Genomic DNA, 18518 nt, shown 5'->3' on the forward strand with positions numbered 1-18518 from the left:
GAAAATTATTTAAGAAGGATTTTTTACCTCTCAACAGTAAAGTTGGCAGAAAGAATATTCAAATTTTTTATTAAAATTTTGTCATAGCGACGATGATGACACGACACCCCCCTTGTCACTCTCTGTTTCTTACATCGTAGGAATACGAACAGTCTTCACTTCACGCGCATTTTAATACTTGTAATATTTTTAAAAATCTTTGTTTTGATAGTCTTTTAGTATTTAATATCCCTGCTCTTACTTATCTTATAATTCTTTATGGTTTCGGAAAAAATGAAATAAAGAGCCTCGGGGAATTATAAATTATTCAGTAAGCTTTCACAATGAGAAATATGAAAAGGATTTATGATATTATAGATTTTTTTTAATTATATTGTATTGTTTCGAGTAAAAAAAAAACAAGAGGCAAAAAGATTTTAATTATCTGGGGGCACGGTAGTGCCCCCGCCAAGACGAAACAAAAAAAAAAAAAAAAAAAAAAAAACGAAAAGCACTACCTATCTTTTCTCGAAGTGCTTCGTCGTTTTTTTGAACCCTCATAACTTGGGTTTGGATTATACTAGATAAACAAAATTCTGGGGATATGATGTCAATAGTGAACTTATTAAACATATAAAGTTTCAATTGCATAGCTCTTATACTTTAGATTTTATTGATATCTAAAAAACCCCGATTTCGTCACTCACTGATGATCATCAAAATTCATAGAGTACTTCCTGAAGTCCCAGAAAGCTGAAATTTGGTATGTAAGCTAGTATTAGTACACAAACTACAACAAAATTCTAAAACTTGGAACTTTTACCCCCCAACCCCTTAAACTAGGGGATTGAAGTTTGTATGAGACTTCCGCAAATTTTGATGCTAGAGGTCTGAAAATTGATATAGGGACTCCTTGTTATTAATAATAATAATAAAATACATAAAAAAAATAAAAATCGGTTATTAGTTTATGTCGAAAATTTACATTTGGTAATTTTGTTATTTAAGTTTTGGCGGAGATCACCGTTTGCATATCAGTTCAACATAAAATCAAAAACAGCGTGCTTAAACCGAATATGGTGAAGATTGGATGATATTTATGGTATAAAATGTGTCGGAGGTAAAATGCAACTATAATATTGTCATAAGCAACTTACAAAAAGAAGTGAAATCCCACCAAAAACATTTTCATGTAAAATGTTGCCAAGACGAGATCATATGGCTCGCACTGTCAAAAAGTTATCAGATCTCATGTAGAGCCAAGCTTCTAACTCTACACGCCCTAACTCTACAAGCCCTAACTTCACAAACTCTACACCTTAGTCAAAATATGTGGCTTGGCCGTTTCGTTACTACCGGCTGCCGATGTTGTAGATGACGACTTTCCTGTCTCATTTATATAAATATATTTTCTCTTTTTATTTTTATTTGTATTATATGTATATCAATTATTCTTCTTCTTTTTATTTTTTCTTTAATAGAACTATTGTATGACAGAAAAGTAAAAAACAGTGAAAAAAAATTTCACCTTACGCCCACGTGACGGTAGCGAAACGGCCAAGCCACATATTTTGACTAAGGTGTAGAGTTTGTGAAGTTAGGGCTTGTAGAGTTAGGGCGTGTAGAGTTAGAAGCTTGGCTCTACATGAGATCTGATAACTTTTTGACAGTGCGAGCCATATGATCTCGTCTTGGCAACATTTTACATGAAAATGTTTTTGGTGGGATAAATTATTCAGTAAGCTTTCACAATGAGAAATATGAAAAGGATTTATGATATTATAGATTTTTTTTTAATTATATTGTATTGTTTCGAGTAAAAAAAAAACAAGAGGCAAAAAGATTTTAAATTTACCTCGAAATCTTTTTTCATTATTCGACCAATTTTTCCGAAGATAATAATTAATTTGATAAGTATCGACGTCAATCAGGTTTAATAAATAATAAACAAATGTGAAACAAATATAGGATTTATTAAGTAAATTAAATTTATCAATAAGTTTTAATACGTTAAAGGAAAATTACTGACAAAATTTTTAATTGATTTCGCGTTATATTTTATTGCTGCTAAAAACAACAAATTCGTATCGTTTGTGAATGACCTACGCTCAGTCTAAATTACTGCTAATAAAAACATGCTTTAACATAAATATAATTTTCTCCATTTGAGATTGTATTAATTCGTTCGGGTCCAACATAGTATTCAAACGAATACTTATAATAATAATTTAATACTTATTTTTCAACTAACATATACGTACAAATTTTAATTATACAGGTACCAGTTCTTTCTCCAACTAAAACAAGATGTGTTGCGGGGTCGGCTCCCGGTCAACTTCGATCTTTCTGCAGAGCTCGCTGCATACGTGCTACAATGTAAGTGTTAATCTATTTTATACATTTATCCTACAATTTAAGGTTTTCGTGTCATAATATCAAAACTTTTAGTTGTATAGAATTTACTGCGATTCTTCCGATATTCTGACGACATTACAGACGCCATGCTCACCGGCGACATAGCTTATTATATATTTTATTATGATGGTAGAAAATTCATGAAAAGAAAAAATCGTAACAAAATAAAATAGCGTTGACTTATCTTAGTTAGAACTAGGTGACCCGTGACTAATTCGCTGGGCGTCAAACTTTTACTGTTTACTCCAAGTTTATTGACTGCTATAGTTTCCGCCCAGCGGCAGCGTATCCCACGATAATGTTCACTATCCCCTATCTCTTAAATAACATACTAATTAAGGCATAATAGAAACTTTATCTTTATGCAATAGTCGTAATACTGAAGTAAGTTTTAATCACAAGAATTAATATACCTTTTTTTGTACAATAATATGCTTGCATTTGATCACTATTTCACCTAATGATAAGTGAAAATGCGATCTAAGATGGAGCACGCTTACACAGAAGTAAGCTATTTTATATATATATAGTTTTCCGGAAACACAGACGCTGGTGGAGAGTTCCATTTTTTGGCCGTACGGATCAAGAATGTACTAGCGAATCGCTTAGTGGGTATAATACATACTTGATGAAAGTGCTAATAGATCACTTTCAAATTTCAGTAAAAGTACTAATAGATCACTTTCAAATTTCAGTAAAAGTACTAATAGATCACTTTCAAATTTCAGTAAATTTTTAAATCAAAATACTGTACTAAGGCTTACAGAGATTAATATAAGATAACTTATTACTACAGAAACAAAATATCGCATTTGGCACTTTCTGCTAGTGAAATGAATCCTTAGAATCCGGTTAGTGGACAAGAGTTTAGTCCCTACAAACCTTTACTTTTTTATAATAGCAGTATAGAAAATTCAAATACATGATATTTCAATATAAAATAACAGAAAAAAGTACCTGTACTTTTGTATAAAAAATATTTTTATTTAGAAAAAAAAATGTATAAACTTACACATGTTTTTAATAGATAGAATTTTAGTGTGAATACGTGAATTTAAAATACGATGTCATCTTCAGTTAGGGCTTCCATGCGCTTTAGTGAGGTCGCACTTATAGAATTGGAGCGGCGTCTCCTGAAACTCCTTAGACCGTGACATTCGCACAAATTATAAATATAAGGATGGTTTCCCAGTCCCTTTAATTTTACATTCATGTCAAAAGCAGATCATTGGCTTCATAAGGGTTGATTTTGATAGATTTGACATTCTAATTCAATCGCTTATTACGTTCATTCACTGGCAAAACTGAAAGCCATTAAAACCAATCAATCAATCAATTACGTTCATTCAAAACATTCAGTCGAAACATCAGGCAAGTTTTGTTGTTATTGTATTGTAAGACTTACATATTTCATTCTCTCCGATAAAAAACTGAATCAATAATAAATTAGTAATGTTCAAAACTATAAAAAAATATTATGATGTTTTAATAAGATAAATGAATTATTACCATTTTTATTATACCATATTTTAATTAAATAAACAGACTGATGTTTACATTGTCTTCCAATGAACACAAAGTTTTATATTAGAAAAAAATTACGTTATAAAAATATCAATTTTGATAATACGATTTTGTTTAAAGACTGCCGTAGGAGAATTATTTGTCACCATTTTTAAGTGTAGTATATGTCTGTATAATGCAAATGTATGGATGTATCCATTTATATTAATCCTTGTACGCTTTGTAAGTAAAACGGCTTGACGTTTGAGATAAAAAATACCCACCTATTGCAAACTGTGATATTATGAACCGTCTCTAATAGTCAAACAAACAAAAAAAATCAGGTTACATTATTTAAATCAGGTTACAGATTTTAAGGTGAACAGATGAAAATGATTTCATCTATACATCTATACAAATAAATAAAATTGGAGTGTCTGTTTGTAATATTAAAACAAGCGCTCGTTACTAAATGTATATGGATGTATACACGGTTCATATACCAAAATAACATTTTTGTACAGTTTTTGTCTGTCTGTCTGTCTGTTTGTTCCGGCTAATCTCTGAAATGGCTGAACTGATTTTAACGGGACTTTCACTGGCAGATAGCTGATGTAATAAGTAGTAACTTATGCTACTTTTTTTTGAGAAAATTATTTATTTTATATCTCTGCGAACTGAACAAATTTTTTTTTAATTCCACGCAGACGAAGTCGCGGGCACAGATAGTATTTATATATATTACGTAATCTCATGTACATATATTTTGCAATCGTTTACAATTTAATGGTTTGCAATAGATTTATTACAAACCAACCTATTCACAGTAATATGCCGATGTTTGGGGGTACGAGCTTAATAACTGTATATTGCAGGTGTGATAAACAGTTAGTGCTCTATTGTTATAAGCAGATAAGTGTTGGACGGCATCAGTTTATTGGCCAATTTGCTCATAGTACCCATCATGACTAGACTATCCAGCAATGTTTTAACTAAAATGATCGATATTGCTTTCTGATATCAAATTCTACTTATTTTAATAACATTATATACAAGCAAAGTGTAGTCAGATGTCAAATACATTTTATAAGATATGTTTAATTAATTAACAATATCAAATTGCTTAATATTCATAATATTATATATTCATTAATGAATGTATTCACATTATTTTCATAAAATTAGCGTACAGAGATTATTATAACGGCAGTTTGTAAACTTAAAATGTTTAAGGCCTTTTTTTTAAGAACTTACTTCATAGGATCAAAAAAAAACTTAAAATGTTTTTCCGGTTAATGGATATAGAATGAAATCGAAAAGCGATTTGATCGGTCACACTGTGCTTGCTTCTAAAACTTTATTTTTGTGGTACTTCTTCACTCTGGACCACCATACAACGTTCAAACTTTGTGACTTTGAACTAGTTCAAATTGTCTACCTACATTATTCAGTTTGTATACTGATGTAAATAAAGAATACATTGGTACATACAAAACTTCATTAAAAAATTATGGAAGATTTTTTTACGCTTCAGCCTGTAATATCCCACGACTGGGCATAGGGGCATAGGCCTCTTTCCCCATGTAGGAGAAGGATCAGAGCTTAATCCACCACGCTGCTCCCGATTCCCTACTATGAGTAACGATCGCTATCAGGTGTATATGATAATAACCGACATTGACATGACAAGACTAATTTTACAGAATTGTAATTCGACTATCGGAAAGTGTATTTGTGTTATTAAACTTTTATGCGTTTAGTTACAATAGAATATGACACAAAGTCAACTTAAAACAGAATAGTGACAAACATTGTCCGCCGCAAAACACCATTTCGTTATTACATGAAACGGTGTTCTGCGGTGCGGTGCAGTAGAGTTATCTTGAAACTAAAAAAAAAAAAATAGTGTAACAATCTGTTCAACATTCCGTGTCATAATTGTACTGTGCACGCAACAGAATAACGAATAAAACTGTGGTGCCCCCGGCTGAGTGTGAGGACGTTGACTCTCGCCAGAGGCACTACTTCCAAATGACCAGTTACCCTGATATTAAAATGTCCTACAATCTAACAAGCACTAAGAGAATCGTTAATGCCTAGGAAAACCAAATTGTATTCGACTCGACACTTTTATAACGTTCACCTGGATAACTTTATCATCTTTATTAAATTATTTTAAAATAAAATGTCTATTTTAAATTTATAGAAGGTATCTACCGTGTTCTCCTTTGCCATGTTTGTCTATTTTTGTTTTTATTCTCGTAAAGGAAATTAACGTCTTCCTCACCTTTGAAGATCCACGTCGTCAGCTAATTACCACTCAAATCTAATACTTTCATCAATATTTATATATTAATTATACGGATTTTCTGTATACTTAATTAATATAAGTAAATAATAAAGGAAACTACGAAGGAGTAGTAATAAATATAAAGAAAAAAAATATTTTTATTGTTTTTATATACCTCGCTTGGAGATTTTGTAACACACTTTATATTTTATTTATTAAGTGATCAAATGCACAGTACCTACTGTTAAATCTGTGGCACTCTTGAAAATAAAAATTTGTACTTTAATACACAAGAGCGCTCCGCTGGGGATGGCAGATTTCTTTTGACATAAACATGTTTTCCTTTACCGCTGAACATGAAATAAATTACAAATAAAAATTAAGCACCTGAAAATCCTACGAAATAAATTATATTTCAACATTGTTTTGTTTGTGGCGAAGGCGTCTGAGTTCGCTACATCCATACTGTAATATTTAAGGTATTACAGAGGTACCTTTCAGGAAAATTTTATCAAAGTCAAAAGGAAAAGGGAAAGTTATGTTAGGGTGGTACATAGGGTGTAGTAATATCAATGCGTTATTCAAGAGGTAAATGAGCCATCAGCGGCAAAGCATCGTTTGCATCTAATCTCGTCTACATCGGAGGCCCCTGAGGCCCCAGGGGACACATATCAACAGAGAACTGCGTAAACTTTTCGTACGAAATTACCACATACTGTCTGACTTATAAAGCTCGTAAAGATAGTCAATATCATATGTAAATATTTCATTATGAAGCGAAACACTGCGAGGGAATGATATTTATAACAACTAGGACCAGTGTAGTATCGGAGTAGCGTAGTAGCGTTTTTATTATATGTAAGTATGTATGTAGTTTTATTTCCTACTAGCTGTACCCAGCGCGCGTTGCTACACTTTTATTTTATTTTTTATTTTTTTACACTGCTTAATTTTTACACAAATAAGCTAAAATATGACAAAAACTGATGGCCGATAGCCTGATATTTGATTATGCGGCGTGTGATGTAAAATGTTTCAGCTTTTACTTCCATCAACATACCATAATAACATGACAGCGTACAAAATATGTTAGTTAAGAAAATCCTACTAATAAAAATATATTAAATATTTAAGTAATTAACAAATCTAAATATTACTTTCGTTTTATGAAGACTGTTAAAAATCCTCAATATAAACTAAATATATATTTCGCTTGGCTGAGACTGAAAAATGTTTTTACTTAAAAACTTTACTTAATCAAAAAAGTTCGAAAGAGTGAACAACGATATACTATTTGTCACTGCTTGGGGCCATCTATTTAAGACGGCTCTCGGTAAAGTCGTTTTCTGTTTAGAAGTATCGTGAATGTAGACAATGGTCCATCGTTGGCAACAAGTTAGCCGGCCGGAGGAACTCCTTACATTAATCAACACGACCGCCTGTCATCCGGTTGCTTAGCCAGATAAAACCACACTTCGTAAACTACTACATTCTTTATCATTCAGTTTTGAACATGAAACAATTGATGAAAAATAATACATATTTAATTTTTGTGTTTGATTTTTCCTCTATAGCGTAATTATTCGTATTAATGTTATATTTGCTATTGGTGTTAATGTGTTTAATGTAATTGATTAGTAAAAAAAAAAATATTAAAAATAATAAGACACGTTGTTTTGAATTGTTGAACACACCGTTTAAGATTGAAGCTAAAACAAGTCATCTTCAAATACAGAGTTAATCCAAATTTTGATACGTTTCCAAATATTATTAATACCAACATTATTTTTTCAATTTGTGTAGATCGCTTAGTTATGGAGTTAGATCAGTCATCAAAAGTTTAGGTAACGTTTTAACAATATTTGTATTTCAGTTAAATATCGGTAACATAAACACATACACTGTTCTAACGTTTCATCACACATAAATACAATATTTGTGAAGCTAGTTTACCGTATGTCAACATCTCCGAGAGTGCTCAATTTACGCTTCCATGCATCATGATCTGTGAGCCTGTCCACACATCGTTTACACTCAAATAATGACGCAAAACAGAATCCAAATTACTCACCGAATCATGGAAATAATGAAAACCATTCACTGATAAATATTTAATACCCTAAATGATACGAGAACTTTTTACATCTTAGTCAAATTAAATATTTACTATTTAAGTATCGTAAATTTATCTCATATTTTCAATTTAATAATGAAATTATTCTGTATTGTTCTTTTTAAACAGCTCGCAACATAAGCTGAAGTGTTTGAATTAATACAGTCGTTATGAATTTATGGTCGCCCAACAAAATGATCACCCTACAACGAAATGTAAAAATATACCTAAAAGCCTTAATCAAGTGTCTTTGTGATATTAATTAAACGGGTAATATTTGTTGCTGACAAATATCATATTGAGAATCGTGGTGATGTATTTATTTAATAAATACGTGATAAAATAATTAATAAAGTAAGGCGTTGAATATTCGTTCATGTTCATGTTTTCCACGAGCTTACCAGATGTTGCTATTTCCGAGGACAAAAAAGATATACGACAGGAAATGAGCTTCAGGTCCGTTCACTACTCTTAGTTTTTTCTATGTTCCAAACATGGTAGCACATTTTCTTTTCTCTTTTCTTAGTTGTCAACGATAATTAGTCCAGCGTCCTATTTATCCATATATAGTTACCTAATGAAATCTAACATGAACAAATGTGTTAAATAAACATAATAATGTATATCCATTAACTTATTACAAACTGTGTTTACACGTCATTCTGCGTATTTATTTAGGATACGTACTTACCCGCTTTAATCAAATTAATTACGATTTGTCAAACACGGGGTCGGCGTTACAATAGATTTACTAAATATGAGAATATGCTAGCTCGAAACAATATTGGATTTATTTTATGTGTACCACCTTAAATTTACATCAATTACAGAAATTGATACAATGGTTTTCATAACTAAAATAATGAATCGTTCACTTTTAATTGATTTATAAATATCATTTTTTCTAATTTTAATAGAAAAAGCGTTTTTAGTATATCCTATGTTGCAAGTTTGTACAAAACTCTATCTGTTGTTATTCCTTTGAATCTAATTTGAAACATTATGTTATATTTACTTTTTCGAAAACTTGTTTGTTTTTTTTCATAACAGCTGAACTTGGAGATTACGATCATCGAAGACACATGCCGGACTACGTGTCTGAGTTCAGACTTCTTGCTCACCAGACTCCCGAGCTAGAAGCAAGAGCCGCAGACATACACAGAACACTAACGTAAGTTCACATAAAAATTTACAAAACAACATAATACAATTTTTTGTCAGCAACATTAAAAATACATTTGTTAGCTTTATTTCATGCATACGTATATACTTTAGTAAAGTAATGAAAACTCAACTCAAAGAATTTAATAATCTACGAAATATAGTGCTACGTAAAATGTCTACATACTCAACAACATATTTTGATATTAATTTAAACTGTTTTAACTCAATAAACCGGCTAATACATTATTATTGTCTTGTTTTTAATTTAATTAATAACAAACATATTTAAAAATGAACGAGAAATATATGAAAACCCAGAAGTATAAGTTTACGCGTTATCTCGCCTAATTAAAAAAAATTAACTATGCAAAGATGCAATCTGCGGTCCTCGCCGTTGGCAAGACGCAAAGCTTCAATTACATGCAAATTATGTGTACCTTCCTACTTAACTTAGAATGAGCTGTCGCCTGGCCCGGGCGAGATTGTTCACAGTTAGCCTTTTATGTATTATTTATAATATTTTAATTGCCATCGTGAAACATAATAAAAGTAACATTAATCACGCTAAAACATTTTTTATACCTTAATAAATTTATTTATATTGCAGAGGCATATCGCCAGCTCAAGCGGAACTTAGTTATTTAGACAAAGTGAAATGGCTCGATATGTACGGTGTCGATTTGCATCCTGTTTTGGTAAATATTATTTTGTTCCATTTCAAGATTAAAATTTTACCGCTATTTTATTTCGAATAAGTAACAATGCTAGAATATTTCATTGAAAACAGGGTGAAGACAGCGTAGAGTATTTCTTGGGACTAGCGCCAAGTGGCCTGTTGCTTTTACGTGGAAAACATACTGTCGCTACATATTATTGGCCTCGTGTCTCGAAGCTATATTACAAGGGACGATATTTTATGATTCGCGTTGCTGATAAAAATGTGAGTATTTTTATTTATTTTCAAGTTTTTCTTTGTGTTGCAATAACAAAATATGAAGTCAGAAAAACACGTGACCTCATTTTCAGGACAGATTGGTCTCTAATGATAACGAGAACTTTGAATAGTAGTGTAAGATGGAGTCCGTCTTACGCTGCTTTCTTAAAAGACATTCGTAGGCAGGCAATTTTAGATAAGTCTCGTAGAACTGAGCGCAGTATTTACTGAGTTCTGGGCGAATGCTGATAACACGTGCGAACTGCTCGCAGACTTGGAGATACCGGCTTACTTGTGTGCCTTTGAAGTGTCTTAAAAAATAGGGAGGGTTTCGAAATTGGCTTAAAATACATTCTCCTCGCAAAATGAACGATGATCAAAGAGACTATAAAATGGCTTTTCTTATTACGTACGGGCAAAGTTGGTGGAGACAAAAAATTTGCTTTTTATATTAGAAATTTATAAGAAATTTATTCGCAATTTTTATTTATTAACTTACTTGATTGATTTAAAAAAATAATCAAGTATTTTATAATTGAATAAAAACCGTTGTGTATATATCAAATAGTTACTTACGTTCTTTATTAGTTTTATAAATTCTTCGTGAATTCTAATTAAATGAAAAGGGTTTTACAAATGTCCCACAAGTGGATTTAACATTAACAACGGAATGTAACTTTAATTAGTAAAAGCCTTACAAGACGCCGAGTTGGAAACTAAATTTGAGGAATAAAGTTAAAGAGCCTGGGACTTTCAGTTCTGTGGTTAAATCCCTAATATTTGTTTCAGAACGACACATCTACTTACGGTTTTGAGTCTCCGACCAGATCCGCTTGTCGACATTTATGGCGCTGCTGTTCCGATCACCACACTTTTTTTAGATTACAACAGACGTCACCTGCATCTGCGGACATTTTTGCTTTAGGTTCGAGATTGAGGAATAGGTAAATAATTAAAATAGTTTACTAATTGTACTGCTTTAGCATGTAACACTTTTGCTCTTCTAACGCTGTAGGTATGCAAGGACCATGATGGCATGTCATAGTCGGAATACTTGTTGGAACATTTACTGCATACTTTCATACAAAATGCGTCCATCACATTAAGAAATGAAATATAAAGTACTAGCTATTAAAATTGCTTTGTACTTTATTTTAATCAAGAATATTCTTTCAACAGTGGTCGGGGTTCGAGGCTGCGCCCTCCGCCCACGTTCACTCGAACGCCCTCGCGTCGTATCGCCCGTCCACAAAATTCATATTCCTCATTTCATGATGGTACTCTTTTTTCTTTTGTCATTTGAAGTTGTCCATACTGCTGTATATCAATTTCTTAAGTTATTCATAATGTAATATAATCGATTAAGTAATTGCGTACATTTTAAACATTTTCAATATAAAAATATCCTACGATATATTTATCATTCATAATTTTCAGAAGTTAAAAGTATAATTTTCTCATGAATACAAATAAGTCATTTATAGTATGTATTCCATCAATTTTAATCCTAAATATTTATTCCTTTGTAAAAGTATATCTCAAATAATCCAACCACGTTTTGTTTTAAAGCACACTTACTTAGCTTTTTATTACAGTGCCAAAGTTAGAAGACTTGAGAATAAAAGACTGCCCTGAAATGAAACAACCTACCTCAGTACACCGGCCTAATTCGTAAGTATGCTTTTATTTTACCTACTGATTTTTCTTTTTCTTACCTCGGGGATTATTTTTGTGGTTTTTCGTTTTTTTTTTTTTTATTAACACATGAAATTATTTTGAAAGGGATAGTTTTATTTGAATTTGCATTTTCTGACAATTGAATTGGAGTAAATTTTTCTTAATAAGTACAACCCTTTCTTAATATGTAAATAATGTTTTACACTATATTAAAAATTGTGTGACATTTATCACATGGAAAATATTATTAGGACGTTGCGACTCTGTATGACTCACTGGTCGATATATTTATGGGTTTAAATTAAAAAATAAAAAGAAGAATAAATAAGTAAAATTATATGGTGCAATAAAGAATATATATATATATATTGTGTCTAAATACTTATAAACACTTTAATGTGTGTAATAGAATCAGTGGTGAAGCTACTCCCATCACGGCACCCAGCGGGCCAGGAGGGTCACCGCGGTCAACGCGGTCCGCCCCCACGCGGCGTGGACTCTACTCTGCCTCGCCAACGACAAACAGACCGCCGCCCGCACCTCGTCATCGTTCAGCGTCTGTCGACTCGCAGAGCTCTAACGATTCACGATCGAATCGAAAGTAAACAAATACATACCTATGATATATCGTGCACATTGTCCTTCATGAAATCTTGTGAAATTTTGTATATGTGACTCATATTAAATACCTACTGCAAATGAATATTATTTTTTTAATGATTCGCAGTTCGTTCATAACATATCAAATTTCAGACACAGGCATCGCTCTCGAAGACAACAGTCGGATGCAGAGAGCGAATTGTCTCGAGGTTCAGGTCGCTCCGGGCGGCGACACCGACGACACCGCTCTAGACATAAGCACGAGTCGGGTTCCGAGAGAGACGACTCACAGCCCGATAACAATAAGTCAGTATTTTATTCAATACACTATTATATAAATTGTCATTAGATATCAAAATTAACTAAAACAAAAAAATTACTTATATTTTTGAATATCTTATCAAAAATGTTTAGAATTCCTAATGTGTGGGTAACACAAAAATAAAATCGTACAAGTTACTTATATATCGTCTGCTGCTTTGTTTCGAATATAGATAAAAGTACTTCTACGCAAATTGCTCACTTTTAAATCGTAATCAATGATAAATAGTTTTGAAATACACATGATAAAAATAATTTCAAAACAATAAAAGTGATTCAATTTCTGTTTCTAATGGCTAAAATGTTTCAGAGAGTATGAGCTGGTCGATTCCGAATCCCAATGGAAAGAAGTACTAAGGCAAACAACCGCTGGCGGTAGCGTCCAAGTGAGTGCCGCTTCCATGGAGAAAAACAAATACAATATTTTAAAACGAGTACACTTTACTTGCCATTCGGTTTATTTAACTTTCTTAATATGATTTCTCTAATACAGGTAGCTAGCGTGCGTCGTTCCCAAATGGAACCTGAGACGGGCACACATCGATCGTCTCACAGAACGCGCAGACATAAGAAACACAGGTTATAAACTCAATTATAAGATCTAAGACTTTTAAATATATGATTATAACACATATATGCGATTAGTTTAGTAAAATATAAAAATGTTAAATAGTATATATAACATAATTTCAGGAAACTGTGTTGGTGGTGTGAATGTGGAAATTAGAACATATTTGAAAATAATTATCAATTATTTTAATTTCCTTGAATTTTACATTTACGAAATTCTCGATTGTCATAAATGATGGTTTAGTTAATTAAATCGTTAATTACCAGATCACGGTCTCGTTCGCCGAACGAAAAAAAGTGGCTGCCGAGTGAACTAAAGCAACACCTCGAATTCTCTTTAGTGGATACTACAGGAATGACTGAGGAACAGCTTAAAGAAATACCGTATACTGTGGTACAAACCAGCCATGCACGTCACACTAAGCTACGGACTACGTCTAAACATAAACAGTAAGTGACATTTTAAGATATGTATCAGATAGATCAGTTAACTTTATGTCACAGCCTTGTGGCATTCTAATGTAATAGATAGTTTCAATTACTAGTACGAATGTACACAATATGTGTAATATCTTAGTGCTTAATCTGTCTACACTCCGCGACAAAACCTCCACACACTAAACATTTTTCATTACAACTCTTAATAAAAATTCTACTTTGAAGACGTTTAGTCAGGCAATAATGTAAGACACAAAAAAAAAAAACGATATATTCACGAAACAAAATTGGCGGTAATGTGAGATGTGATTTCATTATAATTAATTTGTTGTTATAGTAATGGTTTTAATTCAACGAAAAGTTCTTATTCCAATCTTATTATTACGTAGGACTGAACACGGATCACTTGCGAGACGAGAGAAGAGCTCTTCGTCTCACAAAAGTGACCATGACAACCACAATCAAGGATCTCTCAGATCGAGCTCGAGCACTCTCAGTACACACAGAACAAGCAATGAGAAACATGGAAGGTATGATAATTAAAATTTTGCTTATTAAAATACTACATGTACTTATATTTATATGCTTTTAACATTTAACTATGTACTTTCACAATTCGTGAAGATCTCATCCATTTTTTTTTTTCATTAGTTCATTAAATTTTCTTCTCTTTCACTTTAATACTCATTTATATGTATTATCATAAGTGATATAGACATTTTTTTTAATTTATTTCTTTGAAATCAATTACGTCTAAATCTACTAAGCCGATTTCAACAATTCTTCCAGCGCAAATTTATTATTAAATTTATTTGTTTCTTCATCATGATCGTCCCTCTAATTGTGTGAAAAAAAGCATTGTTTGAAATGTGCCTGATTATATGACTATAATGTTTCCGTCACAAAAAAAAGTAGAACTAGGTTACGCGAACAAGAGTCGGAGGAACTAACTCGAGAAAAACAGGCTAAAAAATATGAATCTTTAATAGCAGAATAGTTGCCATAAATATGACTTTCGTAGAATTTATAAGGGACTACTAGCAACTAATAACATTAAACTGTCTTTTAGGCGTATTTACCCGAGTTTTGATGAACCTGTGGGACGATCAGGGGAAGATTTTCTAACGAATAACGGGTATAAAGGTACTGCTACACCGGTGACAAACAATAACAACCCGTACAGTCCAGTAACCAATAGCAATAGCAATAGTTCAAGTGGTGAATTAATATCAGGAAGTGCAAGAGTATCGCATGAACACACTGATTCTGGATTAGGTGCTGACCAGGATTACGCGTATTCTTCCGAGAGGTAATCAATACATTAATAATTAACAAGAAGTGTTAGTCTAATAAAAGTGATAAACTAAGCCTATTATTAATATGATCCTGATTACGTATTTATCATATTTTCCCTATATTCATCATATCCATAACTAATATTATAAATCGAAAGATTTTTTTTATTTACATGTTAGTTGCGCTAATCTCAGGTCATGTCAGCATGATTTTAAAGTTATTATTGCTTAAAAAGCGAACATGCTACATTTTATGAAAACGGAACAGTTATTATTAACGCCAGTGTTTGGTGCAGAGTTATAAATTGAAGAAATTTAAAACATAAATAAATTACATATTCATCTTAATACATTACTTATTTCATAAGTGCATATTTCATTTAATCAAATTGTTTGATGGCTTTAATATTTAAACACGAAAAAAGTCTTTAAAACATTTACATCGGCACTTCGCAATCGGAAGGTAAGCGGTTATTTTGTCACCAGGTCGAGCGACAGCGCGAAGTGTGGCGCGGGCGGGTCTCAAGCGCCAGTGAGTAGGCAGTGGCGGGCGGGCGGCGGGGGCGGGGTCGCGGCGGGCGCGGCGGCGCTGGCTCGCCGGCCGCCGGCGGCGCCCGGCCGCGCCCGCCTTACCGCTTCGGGCTCGCAGCGCTCGCTGCTCTCGGTCGCGAGCGACAGCGCCACAGCCCGTCGCCCGCGCGACCTCGTGCCCCGCTGTTATCCGAGTCCCGCGGACGGTGGCTTTTCACTTTTCGTGAGTGGGGCTTTGCTTCCTAACATACTTCCGCAATTCGGTTGCCCTTGAAACCCATCGCGAAAGAATACTTTGCCGATAGGCAGGATTTGCGAATTTTAACTATGAATACTGTTCTATATGATACTTTTGTTTTCTTGTTATAATAAAAATTTTAACTTTAAAAGATTTAAAAAAATCAAACCTAATAGAATTATATATTATTAAAACTATTTAAAACCGTCATTATATTTTGTTAATAATGGATTTCCAGGACAGTTGAAACAAAGCGTAACTCCGATTTCTGGGTCGCTAAAGATTTAATTATGTACAGGTCACATTTTAATGTAAAGTATTGTACAAGAATTTTAAATATCACACTATATTATAAAAGTATAACATATAAAATACATCTTAAAGAGGATATAAAGTAGTTTTTTGCGTAGATTAGCTGTATTCTAATTCACTGACGGCATTAATATTTTCAAATATTTTACTTTCACTTGCTTTAACAGCTTCAATAAAGAATATAAATTAGTAAAAAAACAACTTTCAATTGCAAATTACAGATACCATAACTAGCTTGAACGCAGAAAAAACGGCGAGAAATATTCTACATAAATTGAGAAATATCTGATAAAAACGTTTACCGGATTCTTTTATGATACGATGATATTATCTCTACGTTCACTCTAATAAGTCCCATATCTGTAATTGCAGTGCTTTAAAACTATGCCTTATTCTTGTGGGAAATAAATATGTTATGTATAAATTGTACAATATCCTTATGAAAGTATGTTGGTGTTAAACAGTAAGGTATGCACCGGTAGCTTGATAAGCGTATATGTAATTGGGATACGCAGAGACATGCTAGCAACAACAACATAATGGTGGGCGAGAGCGGGTCATTGGCGCGGCGGTATATGCGGCCGTCGAGAGAGTCGCGTGACTACAACGCGAACGTGGCGCGGACACATGTGCGGCTCGCGCACCACGCGCACCACGCGCACCACGCGCACATGCGACACGACAACACTCTCGACATTATCTTAAAACCTCTCATAGAAAGCACGCAGTAAGTAAACTTCGCACGGAGGTTTCAGCAATTTGTGTCGCAACACGTAGCGGAATGAGGTAGCTGCACGTATTGGTTTGTTACCCCCTCCCGGTTGCTCGCGGAGGCATCACTGTTTGTATCTCGTTTGTGCATGTTGTTTTGTTGGGCACGTGGGGTGGAAGTATTAATTAACAAACGTTGACTAACCTTTATTTATGTATCATATTTATTTGTTTGTATTATATATTGTATTGTTTTTTTATAACAAATTTGTGTGCATTATTTTGTGAATAATTTTATGTTGACACATCACATTTGTCGTTAGGAGCATTTATGAAACACTTTATTTATTGTTTATTATTAATAATGTAGGTTGCAGAGCAACTGAATCCGGCGAAAAGCTCCAGTAACTCTGAGTATGCGTTTAACAAGACCGGAAAAGTGGGCAAATCTCCTGGAGGCGCCGAGATGAGCACCGAACTATAGACAAAGCATTGAAACATTATTATTATATTTACATTTTTGTACTGAAAGCATTTATTTTATTTTGTTTACGGATATGCAAAAAATAAATAAATATGCATATTATGTAAAAAGCAAGGCTAAAGTGTAATTTGTAAAAAGTTGTACATAGTGATTGTGGTATTCATAAGTATTATATTGTATAAGAGCTTCATTATGTCACTATGGTTAAAAGAAATCGGCAAGAATACATTTTATGCCAAAGAAAATTGCGATGTAAAACAGAGTTTGATAAAATACCCTTACTGGGTACTTCACAAATTATTTTGAAATGATTGGTAACTATAACAAATCAAACCCTGCAAAATAAAATTTAGTAGTGTCATGGTAAATCTTCCTTAAGAACTTCTAGAAATATTATAATATATTGTTTACATCTGTGTCATACTCATCTCAAATCAAAATAATTTCATACTGTTTTTTTTAATGCGTTAAATATGTATGTACCTTTCAGATATTAAAACCTTCGTGGTTTTACAGCTTTTCTTTTTTACGTCTTAATGTGATGGTATATAAAACGGAAATGTATGCATAAATATCTTTTTTTTTTTTAATTTTCGGTGAAAAGCATATTTAAATAAACAAATTCTTTCGCCAAGTCGTAGTTAAAATAAAATAAAAAAGAATAATCGGCATCGTGTAACGTGTAAATATCACATATAATTTTTATTGGCTTACTCTCGGAAATGTGAAGTAAGTATTTACGGCCAGTTTCAAAGAGTTTTATATTAATTTTTAAATCGATAAAATAACTAGTTATCGGCTTCAAACATTTTTCCGACATACTTGGATTTCACATCTCGAGAAACAGTTGGTGTTTTGTAACTGTTCAATTATCGTTAGTAGTGTATGAGTCCGAGTATTTACTTGTGAAAAATGATACCGCTAGGTAAAACGAATAAATATG

At 32.7% G+C, this 18518-nt stretch overlaps 1 protein-coding gene across 1 annotated transcript in view; it reads left to right on the forward strand.

Annotated features, from left to right (window-relative positions):
- Positions 1 to 18147, forward strand: part of LOC123669505 (band 4.1-like protein 4) — a 29555-nt gene extending 11408 nt beyond the window's left edge. The window contains exons 4-20 of the mRNA XM_045603114.1: positions 2258 to 2355; positions 9351 to 9471; positions 10072 to 10159; positions 10252 to 10404; positions 11188 to 11342; positions 11578 to 11675; positions 11994 to 12069; positions 12485 to 12676; positions 12829 to 12981; positions 13307 to 13382; positions 13490 to 13575; positions 13834 to 14016; positions 14394 to 14534; positions 15074 to 15313; positions 15786 to 16053; positions 16896 to 17107; positions 17462 to 18147. Coding sequence (XP_045459070.1) covers positions 2258 to 2355; positions 9351 to 9471; positions 10072 to 10159; positions 10252 to 10404; positions 11188 to 11342; positions 11578 to 11675; positions 11994 to 12069; positions 12485 to 12676; positions 12829 to 12981; positions 13307 to 13382; positions 13490 to 13575; positions 13834 to 14016; positions 14394 to 14534; positions 15074 to 15313; positions 15786 to 16053; positions 16896 to 17107; positions 17462 to 17477 — 2356 coding nt within the window. The 3' untranslated portion in view covers positions 17478 to 18147. The remainder of the gene's footprint in view (positions 1 to 2257; positions 2356 to 9350; positions 9472 to 10071; positions 10160 to 10251; positions 10405 to 11187; positions 11343 to 11577; positions 11676 to 11993; positions 12070 to 12484; positions 12677 to 12828; positions 12982 to 13306; positions 13383 to 13489; positions 13576 to 13833; positions 14017 to 14393; positions 14535 to 15073; positions 15314 to 15785; positions 16054 to 16895; positions 17108 to 17461) is intronic.
- The last annotated feature ends 371 nt before the right edge of the window (positions 18148 to 18518 follow it).

The sequence above is a fragment of the Melitaea cinxia genome, chromosome 1 (genome assembly GCF_905220565.1).
Source record: "Melitaea cinxia chromosome 1, ilMelCinx1.1, whole genome shotgun sequence".
Taxonomy (NCBI): domain Eukaryota; kingdom Metazoa; phylum Arthropoda; class Insecta; order Lepidoptera; family Nymphalidae; genus Melitaea; species Melitaea cinxia.